Raw genomic sequence first — 22,162 nt, forward strand, 5'->3', positions numbered from 1 at the left:
TTTTTTCACATTGTATACTCTAAAGGGTCCATCTTCCCTTTAAAAAACAAACATTCTTCTTTTTTTTTTTAAACAGACAATTCTTAAGAAGTATATATAAATACATTACCTGGTACAATGAGAATACAATGTGTAGAGCACTGCATACTGAATGGCAGGGAAATGAACGGCCAGGTCGCCATGCACAATCATCAGATTCTTACTCAGAAGTGCAAACACAGTTGGAGACAGGGCCCACATCTGATGATGTACCAAAGAAAGTAAATGTTTGGCTCCTTCAGGATATACATGACCATACAAAATGTTTATCTTTCAAAATATGTCTGCACATTTTTAAAAATTAAAATAACAGGTTTAAATTTGGAAATAAGCTAGTACACTAAACCTGGGATCAGCAAATACTTCTTGAGAAGATAAGAGAGTAAATACCTCAGCCTCTGCAGGTTATGTGACACCTCTGTTACAATGTCCAACTCCTCAACTTTGCCACTGCAGTGAGAAAAGTTACAGACAAAAAATAGGAATCAAAGTGGCTATGTTCCAATAAAAAGTCTTTACAAAAAGAGGTGATGTTTGGTGATGGTTGCACAATTCTGTGAACATACTAAAAATCACGGAATTGTACACTTTAAATGGGTACTGTACAATATGTGAATCATATCTCAATAATTAAAAGAAACAAAAAAGAAAGAAAAAAAAAAAGCAGTGGGCAGCTAGATTTGGTCCATGAACCGTAATTTGCTGATCCCTGGTCTAAACAAAAGCCCCTGCACTCTTCAGTGTAGTAGATCATGTTACCTCAGTTTTCCATATACCATAAATGGCAAGTTGCCCTCTCCAGTGGAAAAAAAGGGCAAATCCTGCCACTCTAAGCCTTTACCATTCTTCCCTTTCTTTCCATTGCTAAGATACTCCTTTCACCTGACCACTCTGTCCCCATTTCCTCTCACTTTCAGAGTGTAGAATATAAACCTCAAATCTGAACACAATGTGAATCTCGAAACAATCAAATTTTAGAATGCGAAAGAGGAGTCAGCTGCAGCCCAGCAGTGAGGGAAAGAGCAGTCACTGCAGAGGACACAGGCCACCTGATCTAATATGGACAGCATGCAAATACAAATATCAAATCTTGAGTTTTCCCTCCCTTCTCTCTTAGAAACACTAACCCCTTAATTATATTCCATTACTTTTCATTGTAAACAATGCTTTTCAATTCTGCTAAGTACCACAGGAGGGAGAAATATACCCTGATAGCTCAGTTGGTAAAGAATCCACCTGCAATGCAGGAGACCCTGGTTCAATTTCTGGGTTGGGAATATCCGCTGGAGAAGGGACAGGATACCCACTCCAGTATTCTTGGTCTTCCCTTGTGGCTCAGCTGGTAAAGAATCCGCCTGCAATGCAGGAGACCTGGGTTCGATCCCTGGGTTGGGAAAATCCCCTGGAGAAGGGAAAGGCTACCCACCCCAGTGTTCCGGCCTGGAGAATTCTACGGACTGTACAGTCCATGGGGTTGCAAAGAGTCGGACACCACTGAGTGACACTTCACTCACGCACAGCAATTATTATAAATCAAAAGCAGTCACTTCAGATTTCTTAAAAGGAATGAAATCTTTCTTCTTCTTCCAAAATAATGTGAATGTTCCCAAAGAAAAGTGGGTAGTCAAAAACTAAGGGACACATGGAAGCACTAACTCTAGTGGGAAAAGGAAAAGCGTACCAGGGGTAGAAAGGGTTGCATTTTAGAACTACACAATCTTGTCCTGTGGAAAATGCTGACAAGTTTACTAAAAGCATGCTAGAGTAAATGGGAGAGAGCATTAAAATACAATTTCAGAAAATAAAAAGGATATAAAAAACTTATCAAGGAAGGCAAGAGCTAAACAAAATAGCATGAAAATATTCCTGTCAATTTTCATTATCCAAGCATGTCCAAAATATGGCCGTTTGTTCTGTCTGATGCTGTAGACACACCGCCTTGATAGTTAATGACACATGTTAACATGCAATGAGGAGAGGCTCAAATGTGGATAAAACAAAGCCATTACAAGTAAATACTCACCCCAATTAGTGAGTTTTTGGCATTTCCAATTGTAGTCAGAGCACTAAGGTCAAATATAACTACAAATTTTGCATTATCTACATTGAAAACATGATTCTTAAAAGCCTCATGTTTTATTTCCGAACAGGCATCAGGAAGTTGTAGACTATGTAGCAGATTGTTTAGGGCACAAGTCATTTCTCCCAAAATTAATTTATAGGCAGTCTCTAAAACAGGAATATTCTTCAGACTGAGCACTGCTTGATAAACAGCATGGGCTACAGCAACAACCTTAAAAAGAGAATTCAGGAAAGTAATAGTTAAATGGAGAGTATATTACTATCTGCAAAATGATGATACAAATCAGTTTAAGATTGATAAATTCACTGTCTAAAACACCAAAGACTTTAATTTTTCAAAAAGAAATTTAGGAAACCTACACAGTATCAGTAAGCTATTTAAAAATCTATAAAGCTTTATTATCAAAAAAGTATTCTCTAAAAATGACAATGTGAAATTTCTTAAAAGGCCTTCTGTTTTTTAAGCCAGTATCAGAACAAATACAAGCAGCAATTTATAGAGACAGGTTTTCCTACATCTACTTGAAAAGTCTATATTGGCTTTGACTGGGAGTCAGTTAGGAAGCTACCAATAAACTTTTGTTTATAACATATACATGAAATTTTAATAAAACAAATTTAATGGAAACAAATGATGGAAATCTGAGAAAACTATCATTCATCAAGGTATATACAATATGAAAGTCAACAAATATTAAGTGATTATAATTTATAATATTCTAAATCAAATATTTATCATTTTAATTTCATTTATGTACCTACTAAGTAATGAACATGAGTTAAACTTTTCAATGATCTAAGTTAGCAAAAGCCTGATCAGTAAATCACTTACCTCTTTTTCTTTATGATAACGCAAAAACAGTAGTTTAGATGATGGTATAAACAGTTTTTCTACAAATGATGATGGCAGTTTTGTATTTATCTGTTCAACAATCTAAAAGAATAAAGTAAGAAATGAGCTATCAATTCACAAAAGAACATAGAGGAACCTTAAATACATACTTCTAAGGGAGAAAAACCAATATGAAAAGGCTACATATTATATAATTCTGACACTCTGGAAAAGGCAAAACTAAGGAGACAGTAAAAGGATCAGCGGTTGCCAGGTAGTAAAGGGGAGAAAATAGGTGGAACAGGAGGGATTTTCAGGGTAGTAAAACCCTCCTGTATGATACTACAATGGTGAACACATGGCATTACACATTTGTCAAAAACCACAGAATGGACAATACAGAGACTGAACTCTATGGACTTTAGTTATCATAATGTGTCAGTCTGGCTCATCAGTTGTAATAAAAGTACCACACCAAAAGAAGGTATTAATAATAACAAGAGGGAACTATTGGGGAAAGAGGCTGTAGGAGAACTCTGTACATTCTGCTTTTCTGTTAACCTAAAAACTGCTCTGAAAAGTAATCTATGAAAGAAAAAAGTAATATATCTAAAGCTGTATTTTTAGTCCTTAACATTGTGACATTAAATGTTTAGCTATCTAAATAGGATACATGTATTTACACTTAAGGATAAATTTTTACATTGGCAAAGGAAGTACAACTATGGCAGCAATGTTCAGCAGAATGTCATCTAGAATTTGTTCTGAAATAATCCAGTTGGGGATGGAGGTACGGCAAGGAGGAGGCAGAGAGTAGGAGGCCTAGATGAAACCAGATGGGCCATGTGTTTCTAATTACAGAAACCGAGTATTAAGTATGCAGAGATTCATTATACTATTCTACTTTTTTAAAATATGCTTCAAAATTCCATAATAAAAGGTGAAGAAAGGGGGAATATTTCTGATTAAGAAAAGAAAAACTACCAAAGAAGCTTTCACATGTTTCAGAAACAAAACATAACAGGGTCTTTCAAAATAAGTATCAAGTACCTCCTCTACACAAAATTTATCAGGAGTGCTAGATTAAGTCTCATGTGAAGCATGCTATTTCATCAGAAACAGGAAAAAAGAGTGAAGCTACACTAAGATAAGATCTCAAACACTAAAAGTAAACAGATACAAGAGCAAAAGCAAACTAGATTTTAAAAGACTAATACAAAAAAATTTTTAAAAGCCCCACAGGCAAACAAGGGCTTAATTTCTTCCACATCAATTTACACTAACAACCTGAATAAACATATTAAAAAGCAACAAAAAAGAATTCACATACCAATGTGAGTAAATTCAAGACTGAGATGATATAATCTGTACCACAAGTCTGGCAATTCTCCAGTTGATCTAATCCATATGTAATAACCATGTCACAATGTATAGTCATGCTAGGATCCAAGCTGCCGAGCAAAACACCAACACACTCATTAGCAGCTGTCAACACAGCCTCAGAAAAAAACACTTGGTTTGCAGCCGTCACACATCTCATTACTCTGTACAGAACCTGCAAATGGGGAAAACAAGCAGCTTTTTAAAAAAATTCATACTCTTCCACAGAGCAAGAAAATATTTTCTTTCTAATGCAGTTTCAATGGAAAATTAACTGCCTGCCTTGTCACTAGTCTCAATATTCCAGTTCTCAATGGTTGAATAATAATAAGGCTATCTCTGGTACAATACACAGAAAGGATCTTGCCTAAGTACCTAAAGTACTACTGTGACAGGAAATGGAATTTGCCGTCCTCTATTTCCCTTATACCCAATTCCTAACCCCCAACCAAAGTCACTAAATAGCTGACGTTCAAAATCTTTTTAATAATCATAAAACACACCAGAACCTAGTAACAGTATTAAGAACATGGGAATAACCTACCATGAGAATAACTTTCCATAATCTAGCACTTGGACTTTTTTATAAAACTAAATATCCAAGATAGTTTAGCTTATGAAAGTTCATGTATTGGCGGCCTCTTTGTAAAGAGATTCTCATTCATAACATATAATACCTATGTAAGTATGAAAATCATATCATTGCCAAACCAAAAACTCCACCAAACTATAGTAGTCAATATTAATGTACTAAATTTCTAATAAAAATAACAGGATAAAAGATACAGAGAAAGTTGATACAGAATAATATTTCTCAAATTCTTCTGTAATATTCAACAACTACTACATACAGGGTTTTTTTTTTAAACCAACAATAGGTTTAAAAGGCCTCAAACACCATTTTTGGCAAAGACCTAAAAGACTCTCATTAAAGAGTACATTAATATAGAACTACCCTGGAAAATGATATGTGCTTGTCCTTTGTTTTATATCTGAGTTAACTGCTTTTATTTCAACACTGACAAAGTCATCAACCACCCTCCTTTTAGACAATTAAAAAAAAATTAAACTACCTTGCTCAGTTTTAAAATATTAACATGCTGGTTGTAATTATCTTCAGGAGCTGACATGTCTGCTCAAATGCACAATTAACTTACTAAGAATTAAATATGTAATTAATGTCCTATTTTACCTAGCAATGTGTTCAACAAAAGTAAATGCTAATAAAAGCCAGAAATTTATACTAACAGTAAAGTTTTAATCATTTAGGTTAGATCTTTCATGACTTTATCAAACAAGATTCTCCCTTCTTGTTCAAGCAGAGTACAATGATAGGGGTTCACTTCTCACATCCATTACACTGAACCACTCACTGGACTGTAACACAATGCAGCTGATGTCTGGGGCTGAAATGTAGCAATCTAGCTACCTTTTTAAATTGGTCTCAGGCTATTACATATTTTAGATTCTATGTCTTTATATCCTTTGATGTCAAGCTATCAAACTGTTTCATCCTGTAACGCTTAGCGAAAATTACTTTTCAAAGCCTCATTTACAAGTGAGAAGTATGTTGAAAAACTTCTTAGTATGCTGAAAAACTAAAAGGAGACACAATAATTTTAAATCAAAACTTTATTAAAAAACTACAGAATGTTTTTAAAGTTATATATGAAAAACAAGAATAAATGGGTTGACCTACAGAGAATCTCCTAAAAGTTCACAACATTTAAAAATATACAGTGGACCTTCCATCATGGGGTGAGGGGGAATGAAATATATAATTCCCTACCTTTCTGGCTATTTAAGAAAGTAGTCAGACACACAGATACATGCTAAACAAATGAGAGATTAACAACATTTCACTAGGTAAAGAGAACCATTTAAAATAAAAAGCAATTATTATTGAATGATACTTAAGACTACTAAAACTTACATCTGTTACGTATGCCTCAGTAATTGGAGGACCTCGAATTGGGCTGAAACGTTCCCCAATGCTCCTCACCACAGTACTGAACACCCGGAGAAGTGCTGCCAGCTTTGGTAAGGACACTGATGGAGGAGGAACGTCTTCATCCACTGACTCCCCAGAGGCTACATGGCTGAGGTCCTGGATGTGAATTCACAGTATTCTTATTCAAGGACATTGTTTTTAAAAACAAACAAAAAGCAACTCCTAATTTTTAAATTAGTTAACTTTATAACAGATCTTTACAAATGAAGAGGAATTTTGGCCTATAAGAGAAAAGGAAACATGAATCTAAATATATAAGTAGACTTTACTTCTCCAATTATTTAAAAAGCAAATATTAACCTCAATAGATTCTTTGAGGAACTCCAACAGTAAGATGAGCCAATATCATGCACATGAAGAGGGAAGGGGGATGGGGGAGTTTAGAGGAGGCTGGTTCAAAAAATTATAAGAACTTGTAATACCTAATCTACAGATTTAAAAGTCAGTTGAGGAAATCAGATATACTCAAAGGAAAAGATTAGCAAAAAATAGAGTATTAGAACCATTATACCCACATATAATTAAGCACCAAAATAACTGAAGAAAACTAGATCTCTAGGGATAGCAAAGGGAAGTCTACAAAAGACAATGGGTGGCTTATGAGAAGCAGATCAGCTTTAAAGCTGTGCTAGGAAGCAAGACATCCTAGCTGTGGGGGTAAAGAAACATATGGAAGCAAAATATTCTCTCATTATTCTCTGAAAGGGAGAAAATATATTGGTACAGTTGCAAGTAGTGAATTAACCGTTTGCCAGAAAGAGCAAAGGTATAAAGAAAAGATGAAGTTAAATCTTTATGGAAGCCTTGACCACCAAATAAGAATCATGGTAATTACCAACTGAGCAGGAAAGAAACACTAAGAGACAAATTCAAAGACGGCAGGTTTAAATCATGACAGTGGCCAGGAAATCCAAGAACCAGTAATGGACACTTGACTTAAAAGTGTCACACTCAAAAGGTGACTGAAACCAAGCCTTGTTCTCTGAAGCACAAGCCAAGATTGCCAATACAAGTAAGAGGAAAGCCTTTTTCGTCATCAATTCACAATATCAATCCACCTTTTTCATAACAAAAAATAAAAGTAAACTACAACTGAAGAAAATGTTTTTGGACAATTACCAGCCACGAAAATTATTTCAAGCTTTGGGAAATTAGGCCTGCAATCTTTCCAGTAATTCTGCTGGCAACCTAAAAGCATCTGAAGCAATGGTCTCATAAATAATTTTTGCTTAAATGTCAGGTGATCAGAATTATTTTAAAATAAATGTAGCATTGCTTTAGATTTTTGTTTTTGCTTTTTTTCTTAAATGAAATTTTAGGAAATAACTTAGTTTTTTATATACTCACCTCAGCATATGCCTCCATGTCCTCTAGAAACTGACCAAGAAGAGTGGTAGAAAATGCAAGGTCAGCTACCCAGAATGGCTCCAAACTCTGCAACCACCCTAGGAAGCACATAAGAAATTTTGAAAGAGTAGGAAAAAAAATGTAGGTCCAAATTAAAAAATATTTAATAAGACACTTTTAAAAGGCTTTCAAGTTGCTCACTTTTGAAACAAGCCCTGTATCATAAAATTAGTACTATAAACTGTTTTGTTTTTTTTTTTTCTTTTGCTGTGCCGCATGGCTTGTGGGATCTTAGTTACCACATCAAGAATCAAACCACTCTCCCATCCCTCTTTGCCCCATGGAAGTGCAGAGTTCTAACCACTGGACCACCAGGGAAATCCCCATGAACTATTAAATATACTAATGATTAACAGCTACCTCTTTTAATGCTGCAGAAATAAAAATGCTACAGAAATTAAAATCTAATCGGTCCTTACACACATGGCTGAGACTATACTGCCCCAATCTAAGACCACACTGGTTTTCTCCTCCAGGGCCACACCTGGCCACTGAAAATGTACCTCCATCTCCGGGGGAGAAATGGGACCACTCGCCAGTGGAACTGAGAGAACTATTCTTACCTGTGTATCTTAACTTCAGAACTTTATTGTACCAAACAAGCTATGAAAAACTACAGCACCTGGAACAAGTTCAAGTGAGTCCTACTAGTCATTCATTTAACTTGAAAAAAAAGGTGGCTTTTTCCCACAATTTATGACAATCATCCAAATTAATCCATTTGTTTGACTGTTAAATCACTAGAAAAACAAAAAAAATCATAAATATCCAGGCTGTTCCTTCCACTCTACCCTTCAGAGTACTGCCACTATGGTATCTCTTGCAACCAACACATGCAACAAATGACTTGAGATAAGTCATAGGTGCAACACTACAATCCGCAACCCTACTTACTACAAAAGTACACATTTTTCCTTTGAAAAGATGTAGCTAACAAGTAATCTTCACCAAAATATTCTCTGAAGTAATTATTTTTCTTCTATTATCAAAAAAACTAGTATTAACAACTGGTCTTTGAGGAACCAACACTCCTTCCCGCAATATTTAAATAACTGGTATATCCTGAGTGACTCACCAGACACCTGTTGTGTAAGTGAAGGTTTCTGAGTATGATCTATATGCCATCCAACTAATATATCAACTGTATCCTGGATGGAGACAAAGAAAAGGGGACTAATCATTTTAAGGTCTTATTGCTATTCCACCTGTGTGGACCATGTAAGAGTAAGATTCTAGAACATCTTATATCCTACCTACTTGACATCATATTAACTTAAGAGGGGGGTGGGAGGGACAGGGCAGGAGAATAATGGACCTTTGTTTGTGACATTGATGAAATATTTAAGTATCTTAAGCCACTAGTGTTGGCAAATACAGATGGTATTTTTTATAAAACTGCATTACTATATCATTCAATCCTGGCCCTTAAAACTGATTATACTCAAAGGAGCAGAAACTTTGTTTTCAATCTAATTTCTCAAGTCCTCATATATGCAGCCAATCCCTCACCCTATCATATGAAAAGAGGGGGTCAGGGAACTCACCCTAAAATTGGTGCTGAAAATATGAGGGTAACATCGAGCTACCAAAAGAATGCACTTAACACATTTGCAAAGTAATTCTGGTGTATCCACATTTTCAAGAATGGACTGCAGGCTGGTCATTACAAGCTGAAAAATAAAAGTTACAACCACGAACATGTAATAAAATAGGGAGGAAACAAGCAAATTAGGTTCATTATTTAATAGTGACATAGCCAAAACTGACTATGACATCAGAGGAAATAAACTCTGCAGTTTTAGTTTCCAAAATATTCGAAAACATTTCAATCCACTAAGATATTAAAGGCTGAAAAAAAATACTGTTTTTCCCTTCTTTAGTATCTGTTAACATATTTCTAAGTAACATGTTTACTCTGTTACTAAGTGCTTTCTTCAATGTTATGGGTGTGATTAAAATTTCAAGAACAAAAACTAAGATGCATGATTTAAAAATTCAAAAGATAGAGCAAAAATGTTGTATAGTTTATACTTTAAGATATAAACAGTTGCTTCAGACTGGAATGATTTAGAGAAGATCAGCATGGCTCCAACACAAGAATGACATATCATGTTACCACTATACATGTGTACATATATATTAAATAAACACATGGCATACAACTTATAGAATATTTTGCAGCTGAATTTTTTGTTAAAACCCATTCTTTCCCCAAAACGAAGGCTCTTCTCTACAAAAGAATTATATTATAAATATAGAAAAAATGCTAGAATGAGAAAACCACAATTTTGCAACAGCTAGTACTATAATCTATACAATGCACAGCATACGAATGAATGCTAAAATCGAGTTAAATATTATGAAAAACAGGATATTCAGAAGGTCTCATGGCGTTATGTACAGATTACTGACTAATTACAAAGGGAGAAAAACAAGCCTTCACAAAGAAAAACTCTGGTTGGTCTTCACCTTAACTAAGCAATGAAACTCTTCATCTAAGAGGTATGTGAACCTCAAGTTATGTACCTGCTAGCGTGACACAAAGCTAAGTATGAACCCATGAAGTATTCATGACCAAGCTGTGTGAACTGAATCTAACCAGAAAGGAATAATCAGACAAGCCCAAGAGGTAGAACATTCTCTACAAAAGAAGGGGGACAAAAAAAGTGCAGCAAATTGTTACGCTTAAAGAAAGATTAAAGAGGCACACCACCATCTTCAAGAGATTAAAGATTCCTCAAAAACATGAATCTTGATGGAATCTTGGGTAAGACAAAAGACATCTCAGTGGCAATAGCACGATTTGAACATGGATTTTATCATGCAACAGAACTAATTTTCTTAGGTATGATTATAATATTGTTGTTATATAGAAGATTAGCCTTAATCTCTGGAGATGTATATGTATGCTCAAGTATCACAGGGTAAATCATCATGATGTAATTTATTTTCAAATGCTTCAACAAAAAAATCATGTCTGTGTGTGCATGTGTGTAAAAACAACTGGAGCAAAATATTAATAAGTGACAAACCTAGGTAAAAGATATATAGGTGTTTACTGTACTAACCAATCTGTTTTCCTGTGGATTTAAATTTTTTCAAAATAAATAACTGGGGAAACATCCACTATATAAACTGTATGCAGAATAAGTCAAATTTGGTGTTATGCTCGTTAGTTACAAATAATTTTCTAAATCTTTCCCCAAATTCTTTTCATAACCTCTACAATTAAGGGAAAATAAAAATTTTAAGACAGAATAGATTTCTCACATTTGTTTTTTTTACTAATTGGCCAAAATAAAACATAAGATCAACTTTTTAGGAAAAGGAAAAATAAAGACATTAAATATTACAAAACCATCAAATTCTAAATTTTTAAACAACAAAAATTTAATTACTTATAACTTGGCTCGAAATTAAATTGGGAATCATCTTTTAATAATTCAGACACACAATTATTTTATATAACTTGGAATAATAATTTTTAACATATTATCAAACCTTAAAAAAAAAACAAAGTAAGTTGTGATGTTTAATTTTTATCTCCCTCAAAAAACATGAAGCCCCCTTTGACCTGGCTTTCCTCATGCAGCTCCAGTGTCTAAATCTGTAAATGATTCTAGTACTAGGCAAATTCAAAAGAAAGCTTCTAAAAAGTGAAGACATATAATTTTAAGTAACTTATTTTAAATCTACCTATAAAGTGTATTCTTTATATTCTTTACTCAAATTCAGAAAGAGGAATTTTATTTACATTACATGTACTATCAGTAGATAACCCCTACCCTAAGATTCCTTTCTTCAAGCACTCCACCAAAGATGTGTTAAAGACACCATTCTTCCCAAGCACATCATCACTCCCCCATCCTCCATAGTCTTACCTGCATTACAGATGAAAAGGCTTTCTTTTCTCCTACAGTCTCTAGTGCTTTGTAGGTGGCACATAAGTAGAGGAGTTTAACTTCATCTTTTGCAGATGAGCTAAATTTGCTAAAAATCCATTTGAAGATCTTCTCAGCCTCATAGCTCAGAGATGCACAAAGAAGGCCAAGACAACAAGCTCCCTCCTGTCTCAACTCCTGAAGCAATTTGCTACTGTGTTTATTTTAATGCAAACAGAACAAAACAAACAAAATACACAAGAGGCTTCAGCTTTCAAAGATGACAAGAATAACATATCTTACAACAGAATGTGTTATATGATTTAATTTTTATTCAGACTACACAAAAGGTTTAAGTTTTATCCATTCTAAGTATTCTATCTTCTCTCTCTTATAGTACATTTGTTAAAACTTTAACTTTTATTTTAGAATCGATTATTTACAAATAATTTTTAAAAAAGGTTTAAATATACTAAAATTCAGACTTCAAATTCCATCTCAAACTATACTGATTCATAGAAAAACGCAGCAACAAATGATCAGACAAAGTGAAGTCACTCAGTCGTGTCCAACTCTTTGCGACCCTGTGGGCTGTAGCTTGCCAGGCTCCTCCGTCCATGGGATTTTCCAGGCAAGAATACTGGAGTGGGTTGCAATTTCCTTCTCTGGGGGGTCTTCCCAATCCAGGGATCAGATAAAACTACTATACAAATAATTATATACCTTGTAATATTCAGTATCTGAGGACTATAAAATAGGGAACAGTAATAGTTGAATATAATAAACTTAGAAGATTAACACTGATTTAAGTATTATATTAATGAGTATACAAAGTAAAACCATCCAAAAGCAGTAAGATTGATGACGTACTGAGATGAGTTTTGGATGCTTTCCAACACTGCAAGTCTTTGGGAATCACCATATGAAGAAATGACCGTATACCTCTGGGGAACCCCAGCAGCCCTGGAGACTGGGTGGCTTGAATCCACTGTTGCCCAAAGGACACACCCTTTCACCTCTACTCTCTAAGCAGTTTCAAAATGCTCTAGTTTACAAAAGTTAACTGGATGCATTCACGCTAACATCCAGAGTTTATGTCATTCTACAAGTCAGTGCTCAATTATTTAGTCATGTTGACAAATTAAAATAAAGAATGGCTCTCCCTTTCAAGTGGGTTCCATTTGTGTGTGCGTGTGCTCATTTGCTAAGTCCTGTCTCACTCTTTGCACCCCCACAGACTGTAACCTACCTGGATTCTATTTCAGTGATAATTAAGGTTTAAATACTTAACACAAAAAAAGATGGCAAGAGAACCCAGTGAAACATTAAATATGTTATAAATGAAGTCAATAAGCTTATCTTCCTGTATACTTTTTAAATTTCTCTTAATTACTTACCTTTCATTAAGCACATCATGTACAGCAGCCAAGATATTATCCAACTGCTTAACTAGCACCTTAAAAAAAAATTAATAAACACTTCACATTTCTATACTTTTAAGAATAACATTATGTACTTTTTCTTACTTCTGGTTCCCTCCAAACTGTAACTGGACTACACACCTTACTTTTCTTATTATTCCCAAGTCCCAATTGTATCAGGAGGGTCATAAGTTTCCGTTCAGATTCTGAAAGAAATTTACCCATAGGAAGTATACAGCCATGATCATCAATGGGGGAAAAAACCAACAACTCTTTTATTTACTCTGAAATGCATTTTCAAAAAGGTAAACTTATGGACAGAAGAGGAGGTAGAGACATATATGATAAAGTCATAAAGTATTAAAGTGCTAATGACAGAATTTAGATGCTATGATATTCACTGTAAAATTCTTTCAATTTACTGTGTATTTGAAATTTTTCATAATAAAATCAGGCAGGGGGGCCTGGAAGAAACCTGATTTGAGCCAAATGTCATTTGACTCACTACAGCATTTTCATTAACTGTCTCCTGTTGTGTATCATGTTCTTAACAGTAGGAGACTTAGTTGTATGGCAAAGAAATTTGTAACTGCTCCTATACTTTATTCTTTTTTTCTGGCCAGGCCAGCTAGCTTGCAGAATCTCAGTTCCCTAACCAGGGACTAAACTCAGGTCAAGGCAATGAAAGCTCAGAATACCAACCATTAGGCCACCAGGGAACTCCCTCCTGTACTTTAAAGAGTTTTTCCATTTATTTATCCCTGGCCAAACTTACCCATGAGCAAATTATGTACCTCCTACTCCAATTTAACTTATGAAAACAGAGATATTCTGTCCCAGAACACAGAATAAAAAAGTTCCAAGGACAACAGAATAAATATGTAAAAGGTCAAAAATACTTTATCACAGAAGGAACCAACACGGATCCAACATTTGTGGCTAAATTACACATTAGGGGCATTAAGTTCAAGATGATCATAATATAGGCCAAATAATCTGGAATTCCCTATTATTTTTCCTTAGAAGCAAACCTTTTCCCTTCTTAAACTACTTCAGATAACGTTATCTAGTGTACTAAGGATATGCAAAACTGATCAATATTTCCAAACATACTATACTGACCAGCTTATTTTCTGGTTGCTGAATAAATTCTTTCAACTGCTTTACAGTAGCCAGTCTTCGGTCTCTGTCATCTTCCCGGGTGATCCTCCGAAGAAGATTCGACAGTCGAGACTCATCAGAATAAGACATCGATCGCTCTGTGAACATAAACACTGAGGATGAATCAGCACAGCAACTTAAGAGCCCAAATGTTTTAAAGTATATTAACAATCACAGTCCACCAGACAATTAAAGCTCAATGAACATAAGCCTTATAACACTTTTTTTTATAACTACTTATTTTTAGCTGTGCTAGGTCTTTGCTCTCACAGGGGCTTTTTCTCTAGCTTCAGAGAACAGAGGCGACTCTTGAGCTGTGCGTGTGGGCCTCTCATTACAGTGGCCTCTCAGTGTGGAGCCTGGGCTTTAGGGGCACAGGTTTCAGTCGCTGTGGCATGTGGGCTCCACATGGGCTCAGTACTTGTAGCTCCCAGGCTCTGGAGCACAGGCTCAGCACCTGTGGTGCAAGGGCTTAGTTGCTCCGCAGCACGTGGAATCTTACCAGACCAAGGATCAAATCCATGTCTCCTGCACTAGCAGGTGGATTCTTTACCACTGAGCCACCAGGGAAGCCCAGCCGTAACACTTCTGTTCATCACTGTACACCCAGCCCCAGCAGACTATCAGGCAACAGGAGACCCCCCCCAAAGAGATAAACCTACACAGACACCTCAATCCAGAGAATCAACTGACAGAGAAAAAAGAAAGGCTTAGAAATGATTCTCTTCAGATCTGTTCCAAACTGTTTTCAACATCCAGGTAGAGAGCACAGGTAAGAAACTTCAACAGGTGTAGAGATAAAGTCACTATTAGCCAGAAAGAGATTACATGCTTCTCTTTCTCACCTAGGTCTCACACTGGAAGGGAGCCTCTTGTTACATCATCAGTTTCCTAGGACAAAGTTTTGGTGAACTGCAATCACACATTCAGTTCAACAATGTCTAATTACCACCTACCTTGTGAAAGGCATGCTGCCACAAGCGAAGTGGCAAATCAAAACTTTTCTTCCCTTTTTTAATGACAAGAACAAGCAGGAATGCTCAAACAATGTTGAATACTACTAACCAAGATGGCTTTAAATAAAGTGTTAAATTTTTCTTTATATTTTCAACTGTGCAATTTACCATAACTAATGAATGTACATTAACACAAACCACATTAAACAGTCTGACAGTTCCACTTCTAAGGAATGAAAGGAAAAGTGATAATAAAAGAAATTGTAACATCTGAGAGAAGGAAGGTTTTTTAAAAAGCCTAAGCCTATAGAGTCAGCAAGGATGACTGCTAAAATGTCTTCAGGTTACTAGTCAAGAAATCTAGGCTGTATTTACAACGCTGCCACTAGCAAACTGTATAACTCTGAGCCTGCGAGGGGGAGCTAGACTAAATTAGCTTTAGAGTCACTTCCTAACTCTACCATACCTAACTCTTAAGACTTCAAATACTACTGTAAAGTAATTAGCCTCCAATTAAAACAAATAAATTTAAATTTAAAAAAATTTGAACAATGAAAAATAAAAAAAAGACTTCAAATACTTTTAAGAGACATTTCAGCCTATGACTTAGTCATTCCACGTTAGAAAAATTTACCTAAAAGAAATCACTTCTTTTTTTTAAAGCTGCATGCAAAATAAAAAACCTCTATACAAAAATGTTCACCAAGACACACAACACACACACACACTCCTCATTGGGAAAAAATGGTTATAAAGTAAAGGTCCAAACAGTAATTATATCCAACAAAGAGTATAAATCAGAAATCTTGACTTCTTAATCAGCTTTATCAATAAAATAAATTTCTCTTTCGGAAAAAAGACCATTACCTCTAATCCTATGAATGTTCAAGACACTTGACCCATTCGGTGAGGCTTGTGTTATAAAGCAAGCAGCAGTAACTGTGTGTTTAACTTTAGAAAAGGGCCCAGTCCCTTCACTAGAGTTAAACAGAACTCTCGAACTCTAGGGGCCTCCCTCACCCTTGAGTTGAAGGACCTGCTGCAGAAGAGTCTATTGGACACTATATGTTCAATATCTACTGTAAGCAGGAAAACCCTTTCTTAAAAATCTTATCCAGTCTAATTTTAAGAGAATTCTTTTTAAAAGTATTAAAAACCTTTCTAGTAGAAATTTACGTTAGGGAGCGGTTGAGAGGAAAAAGAATGCAAATAATTATCACCATCACATGTTTCTCATCTCAGTAAGCTGACCAAGCCACAGATGTGCAAGGCACTGGCATGAGACGAGGCATTTAGGAGATGTCTCAGTGGAGGCATGTGCAATGGTCCCAGGTCACCCAGTCTTACCCTGTGATTTCCTCATGTCTTTGATGGCTAACGCACGACTGCCATGCTGAATACTGGTAAACTCAGGGCTGGTCACATTGTTAACCCTCAGCTCTTGCCCCAACGACTTCCGACCATAAGTATTTTCCCCAGATCCTCCATTGACACTGTAGCCACCTAAAAAACAGCAACATTTACGTTATTTCAACGGGCTCTTTGTTTCATTCCATCAGTTCCTGATAGTTCAGGTCCTTCTGACTCAATCTGCAGCTCAACCAGCCTTTGCTTCTATTCTTTCTCTGTGATGCATGCCTTGATTTCATTTTGTTATCTTCAGTGGAAGATCAGATTCTGCACTTGAAAACTTTTTAGAAGTCCAGAGGAGAGACAGTAGTCAGGAAAGACTTTAGCCTCAGTGATAATACTGTATTTTGGGGGCAAGAAAATTGTGCTTATGTATTTTACTGCATGTGTAAAAAGTATATTTAAATTTATAATTAAGGGATAAACTTTCAAAAAAATGTTTCAAGAACAGCACTGTGTTTAATAATTATATTTTAAACATATTAGAAGAAAAGAAGGGGAGAGAGGGAAAGAAAGGGAAGGAGGAGGAAAAGGAGAAGTAGGTAGGTTAAAACACACACACACACACACACACAAGCATGCCTCTGGCAACAAGGAAATATATAATGTATACCCTTTTCGTCATTCTGTATGTCAGCATGGATTCTGGTATCATCATGCCTTTGCCGAGACACCACAGCTGAATTTGAAGGCTGCAGTCCATAAGAGGAAGACCCACCCCTATCTCTGGATGAAGAGTATTTTAAATTATCTGGGTCGGCTGATGCACTATCAGTTCTGCAAAGAGAGAAGGGTATAAAGTTACATCTTTAAAAACACATTTTGATAACCCAAATCGTAAATCTGTCTTCTATACAAGCCTCTATCTCCTCATTGCTATTATACAAAAGCACTCCAACATCTAGTAAGAAGTCTTTCAGCTAGGAAGAGACTGTCAATGGGAGCAACACCAGCTTTTCAGTCCCTTCTACTATCTAAAGATTCATTCAGAAATATGAATAACTTCCAGGAATAGGGTGGCCAACTCAACACCTAAACTGGTTTTAGCACCGAAAAGTTCCATATCCTATGAACTCCCTTAGTCCCAGGAAAACTGAGGTAGCTGGTCACCATGGTGGTCCGGGGTGCTTTACACGTAACTTGATAAAAGGAATAGTTGTTTCTAAATCGCCTTCTCTCATAAGAAGGTTAACCAGTGGAAAATTACTCTTCTCAGTCATAAAAATAAAAAACACTGGCAACATGTCAGGCAGGAACAAAGTGTAACCAAATTATTTTTAAACTACTGCCTAACAGCAATGTGGTACTCTGTCTCTCTCACCTAAATTCGTAACTTGATTATTTGGTGGCAAAATAGATTACAGCACGAAATCTGAAAGCATGCTCAGTAGGATATTAGGAAAGAACACAGCTGAAAAATAAGATTATTTTAATGTATGGTAGGTAATACTAAGGACCTCATTATTAATAGATATTCTTTATATAAGCGATATCTATTAATAATAAAGACTGAGTCAATTTTTAAAAATCTATTAAAATTATAAAAAGTAAGGAAAATAAAAGCAAGGCATCTAAGGAATCCAATAAAGTTGAAGGCTGCAGTCAATAATCTATTTAAAATTCAAATGCTACCTAGAATAATCCCAGATATCTGGATATTAATAAACAAGTGGCACAGCCCCAAGGTAAAATCAGTATGCTTATCTAAGGATCATCTCTATGCCACAATGGCCCTATCAGTAAAATGGGAAGCTAAACTCTATAATTTCTCATGAACCTTATTCTTTCTTCAATCAACTACCAAGAAATAAGGTATCATGGCAACATACGAAAAATATGAAGAAAAATGCTCCTCTAATACTGATATTTCTTCGGAGAGGAATAACCTTCTTGGGGAAAAAAAAAATCATTCTTATGGCACTTACTAAAACACCTTCTGCACCATAATTTTTTGGTGACATTATCTGGGGATATTAAGGACACTGGCAAGAGCAGAAACTTAGCTGTTTCTCAACCCCATTCCCCTCCCCATGTATAAAAAAGGACACAGTGTCTGTGTATTTTATCTGGAGTTTATCATCCTTTCCTTGTCCCCACGCACAAGAATACTAAATATGAAAAAGTTGCATAGGCTCAGACATCCTGATCTGAACCTACTGCAACCATTGTTACTACAGAATGCAGACAAACAGGTTCAATTAAAATTGGACACCTCCATGGCACACAAGTCTAAATTATTCCTAAAGGCTCTGAATCTGAAACTTTCTAAAAATTCGTAACGCTAGCACACTAACTAAACATATAACTAAGGTTCCTTAATGCAGGATATTCTTCAAACATTCAGAGTTCACTCAACAAAGCTTAGAACTTCCAACATATGAAAAAATAAAATCTATGAATTTTTAAAAAATGTATGAGGATATTTTCTAAGTGTAGTAAGTCTACAAGCATTTAAATGCCTTTACCACTAAATGAAGCATAAGAACTCCTTAAAACTTACATAATGACCTACCCCATGTATCTAAAAGTAGCATACTCAATGAGCACCTATAATAAACTGTAACATACCATTTCTAAAAGGGAATTGAAAAATAAGAGAATCTATAAGCTTTAATGATTTGGGCATACTTTAAACTTGTCTGTATGTATGGCACCTAACACAACCTCGAAAACCAAACTGTTAGCAAATGAATTAATAAAACAATTCTGAAACATCAAGACAATTAAAGTCTTATCAATATTTAAATAAATATTAAAATACTCTGGGTTTCTAGTGTCCATTATGCTTAATATAGATTACATACACTACTCTTACTATGAAGAGTTAGATATTTGTATCTTTTTCTGGTGATACAGCAGTAAACACAAAGTAATAGAGAATATGGGTTAAAAAAAGATCTAGGCTCAAATCTTAGCTCCAGCACTGGAAAGGTACATGTGACTCTGCACAAGGAAGTTAACTTAAAGCCTCTGATGTCTGTTGCATAAAATGGGGATAATACCTATAGATTATGTGATGTTTTTATAAGACTTATGAAAGATATCAAGTTCTTAAATACTTAGCTTACAAGGTACACTCAAAGTCAGTAGGTCCATAATACTAAATATAGTCAAGGTTTCCAGTGTAACAGATAAATATTAATCATTAATGAACATATGAATACAATCGAAACAAGTTTTTTATACCCAGTATACAAAAACTGATTTTAACTTCTTCATTGAAAAAATTAAGCCATCTACTCCTACCAAGAAAAGAAATCCATTTCTACTTAGGAATCATATAAAACTAAACAAACAAAAAAACAGAACAAATCTCTCAATCTGTTAGAAATAAAATCTCATTAGTATATACACAGAGTATATACACAAATAAACACAGAGACTTTTCTCCCCAGAATTTGAGTTTTCGGAAATATAATGAATAATTCACTAGAGTAGAACTACTGTCTCAGAAAACTCCCTGGTTTCCAGGTTCTTTTAATAGAAACTGATCAAACTACTAGCCAGAATGCAAGTTATAGATATTCTGAACCCAAAGACACAAAATGGTTCAGCATTTATATGAAATCTTTCTTTTTGTAAGATCTAGACAGCTTAGTTCTCAAAAAGTCAGTATCAGGCAGTTAGCATCAACAAGATCATCCCAGTCCAATAAATAGAAAACTGTTAAGAATGGAAATAAGCACTTAAAATGAGGCAATCAAAGGGCACTAAAAAGAAAATGCAGATTGATCTCAAAGAGGCAGGCATAAATGTTAAGCTAGTTGTAAGGGCTGAAAAAACTATCATCTGCCAGAATTAGTATCTCAATTTAGTGATAAAAGAAAATGTATTTGTTAAGACTAAGTATCCTAGCTAGGACCCCAAAATACCTCCACAGCCCTTTTAATACTCTAAAAATATTATGGAGAGAGAGAGGGAAAAAAAAAAGAAACGCATAAATTCCCCAGAATGATTAAACTGAAGTTAAAGCCTGATGCACATGCCACATGAGAGGTAAGTTTCTAAAGCTCATACCTCAAAAATCGCATACTGTATAATATGGAGCCTTTGTGATGTTTTTGCATCAAGTCAATCTGTAAGACAGTAGTTACAATATTAGTGAGGACACTGGGTTAAAACATTTGTTTTCCAAACATGAAGCAAATATCACTCATGGGTTAGGTGCTTTTAGTTGCACTGTGGCCTTCTAGGGTTCATATGCTGAAGCAAAAACAAACGGAATGCCACACTCTGCCTTAGAGGACAGAGGCTTGAGGTGGCAGCAAAAAAATTTTTAGAACCAAAGAGAATTTAAATGTTAACTATAACATACAAATCACATGCAAATACAGTTACCACTCATTTTAGTTACCTATTATCAATATACAGAAAATGTAATAAATCAGAGAGATTATTCATTTTCACTGACCCCAGCCCTGAGATCTCACATCAACAACCTACCGAGTGTTAGGGCCAGTATGTCACACCTAAATGTGGTTCTATAGTCCAGTTCTTGTGAGCATCATGAAAAGCAACTAAGGAGGGGGCGGAAATCAGCCTGGAAAGGTGAAGTCAGGGAATTCTCTATCAGAAAACATCTCCATAAAGCACCCCAAAATGACTTGATGCAAACACCACACCTAGTGGTGCCACCAGAACAAGCATGACATTGCTTCAAGTTGCTGTTAACTCGGCTTATTAAGGGACTTCACTCGAATGGTGAGATCTAATTTGTAGTGAGGATCAAATAGGAAATGAGATCTGCACTAAAGCCACTGAGGTGGGAATGCGTTAGTTCTCTGAAGCAGTGGCACTCAGAGACAGAGAGCATCACTATCACCAAGAAGTTGCAGAATACGCTGTTTTTCATACTAACAGTTCATAGCACCAAAAATTTACCTTTTAAAAATAAATTCAAGGTTATCCCTGTGATGTCTCTTACTCACCTGGATTCAGACATACTTTCAAAAAAGTGTGAGAGAAAAGATGAAACTATGCATAACTCTGAGACTTGAGTACATCACACTTTCACATGAGAAACAATGCTCTGAAATATGAATCTGTGGCTAAAAAATTAAGTTGGGAGGCTCAGGGACTTCATTATATGAAATGCCACAGGAGAAAATAGTAAGTTCAAATTTAATAAAACAGAATTGAACCATCATGCCAAAATGAAAAATTATAAATGAGTTTACCTCAGTTTTACTATAATGAAATATTAACAGTTAATATTTCTTGATGAAACGTCCTTAGGTACTTAATAAGAATTAAGTATTAAATACCAAATTTTAATTACCTATTTATGGGTTCTTTAGTAATCAACTTTTAATATCAATCAAACCTTAATTAGTTTTTGCAGTCTCAAAATACAAAAATATATTTAAATACTGTCATAAAAGTGTAAAGAATTTCACCTTGCCCAAAGAGAGGGCTGAGCTTACCCCTCAACTGCTGGAAGAAGTCTAAACACTTGGAATTTAATGCCTAATAAGAGTGTCCCTGTCCCCCTGGAAACTTTGGGTCATACCAGAAGGTAAAACTATGGGATTTATGGTGAGGCCTTTGAATCACATGGATTAACTCAACCTTTAGTAGGGCTG

At 35.4% G+C, this 22,162-nt stretch overlaps 1 protein-coding gene across 6 annotated transcripts in view; it reads right to left on the bottom strand.

The window, feature by feature from the left end:
* Positions 1 to 22,162, bottom strand: part of SMG1 (SMG1 nonsense mediated mRNA decay associated PI3K related kinase) — a 101,246-nt gene that overhangs the window by 56,338 nt on the left and 22,746 nt on the right. For 2 of the 6 annotated variants that reach the window (XM_069570213.1, XM_069570212.1), the window contains exons 2-15: positions 20,598 to 20,656; positions 17,194 to 17,357; positions 16,518 to 16,673; positions 14,176 to 14,312; positions 13,030 to 13,088; positions 11,633 to 11,846; positions 9,296 to 9,421; positions 8,827 to 8,899; positions 7,692 to 7,789; positions 6,267 to 6,440; positions 4,284 to 4,508; positions 2,954 to 3,055; positions 2,063 to 2,332; positions 110 to 240 (exon numbers count right to left, since the gene is read on the bottom strand). In XM_069570213.1, the coding sequence (XP_069426314.1) occupies positions 110 to 240; positions 2,063 to 2,332; positions 2,954 to 3,055; positions 4,284 to 4,508; positions 6,267 to 6,440; positions 7,692 to 7,789; positions 8,827 to 8,899; positions 9,296 to 9,421; positions 11,633 to 11,846; positions 13,030 to 13,088; positions 14,176 to 14,312; positions 16,518 to 16,673; positions 17,194 to 17,357; positions 20,598 to 20,647 (1,979 nt within the window). In that variant the 5' untranslated portion in view covers positions 20,648 to 20,656. The remainder of the gene's footprint in view (positions 1 to 109; positions 241 to 2,062; positions 2,333 to 2,953; positions 3,056 to 4,283; positions 4,509 to 6,266; positions 6,441 to 7,691; positions 7,790 to 8,826; positions 8,900 to 9,295; positions 9,422 to 11,632; positions 11,847 to 13,029; positions 13,089 to 14,175; positions 14,313 to 16,517; positions 16,674 to 17,193; positions 17,358 to 20,597; positions 20,657 to 22,162) is intronic. The other 4 variants (XM_069570214.1, XM_069570215.1, XM_069570210.1 and 1 more) reach the window with 3 other exon arrangements.

Source organism: Ovis canadensis, chromosome 24 (assembly GCF_042477335.2).
Source record: "Ovis canadensis isolate MfBH-ARS-UI-01 breed Bighorn chromosome 24, ARS-UI_OviCan_v2, whole genome shotgun sequence".
Classification (NCBI taxonomy): Eukaryota; Metazoa; Chordata; class Mammalia; order Artiodactyla; family Bovidae; genus Ovis; species Ovis canadensis.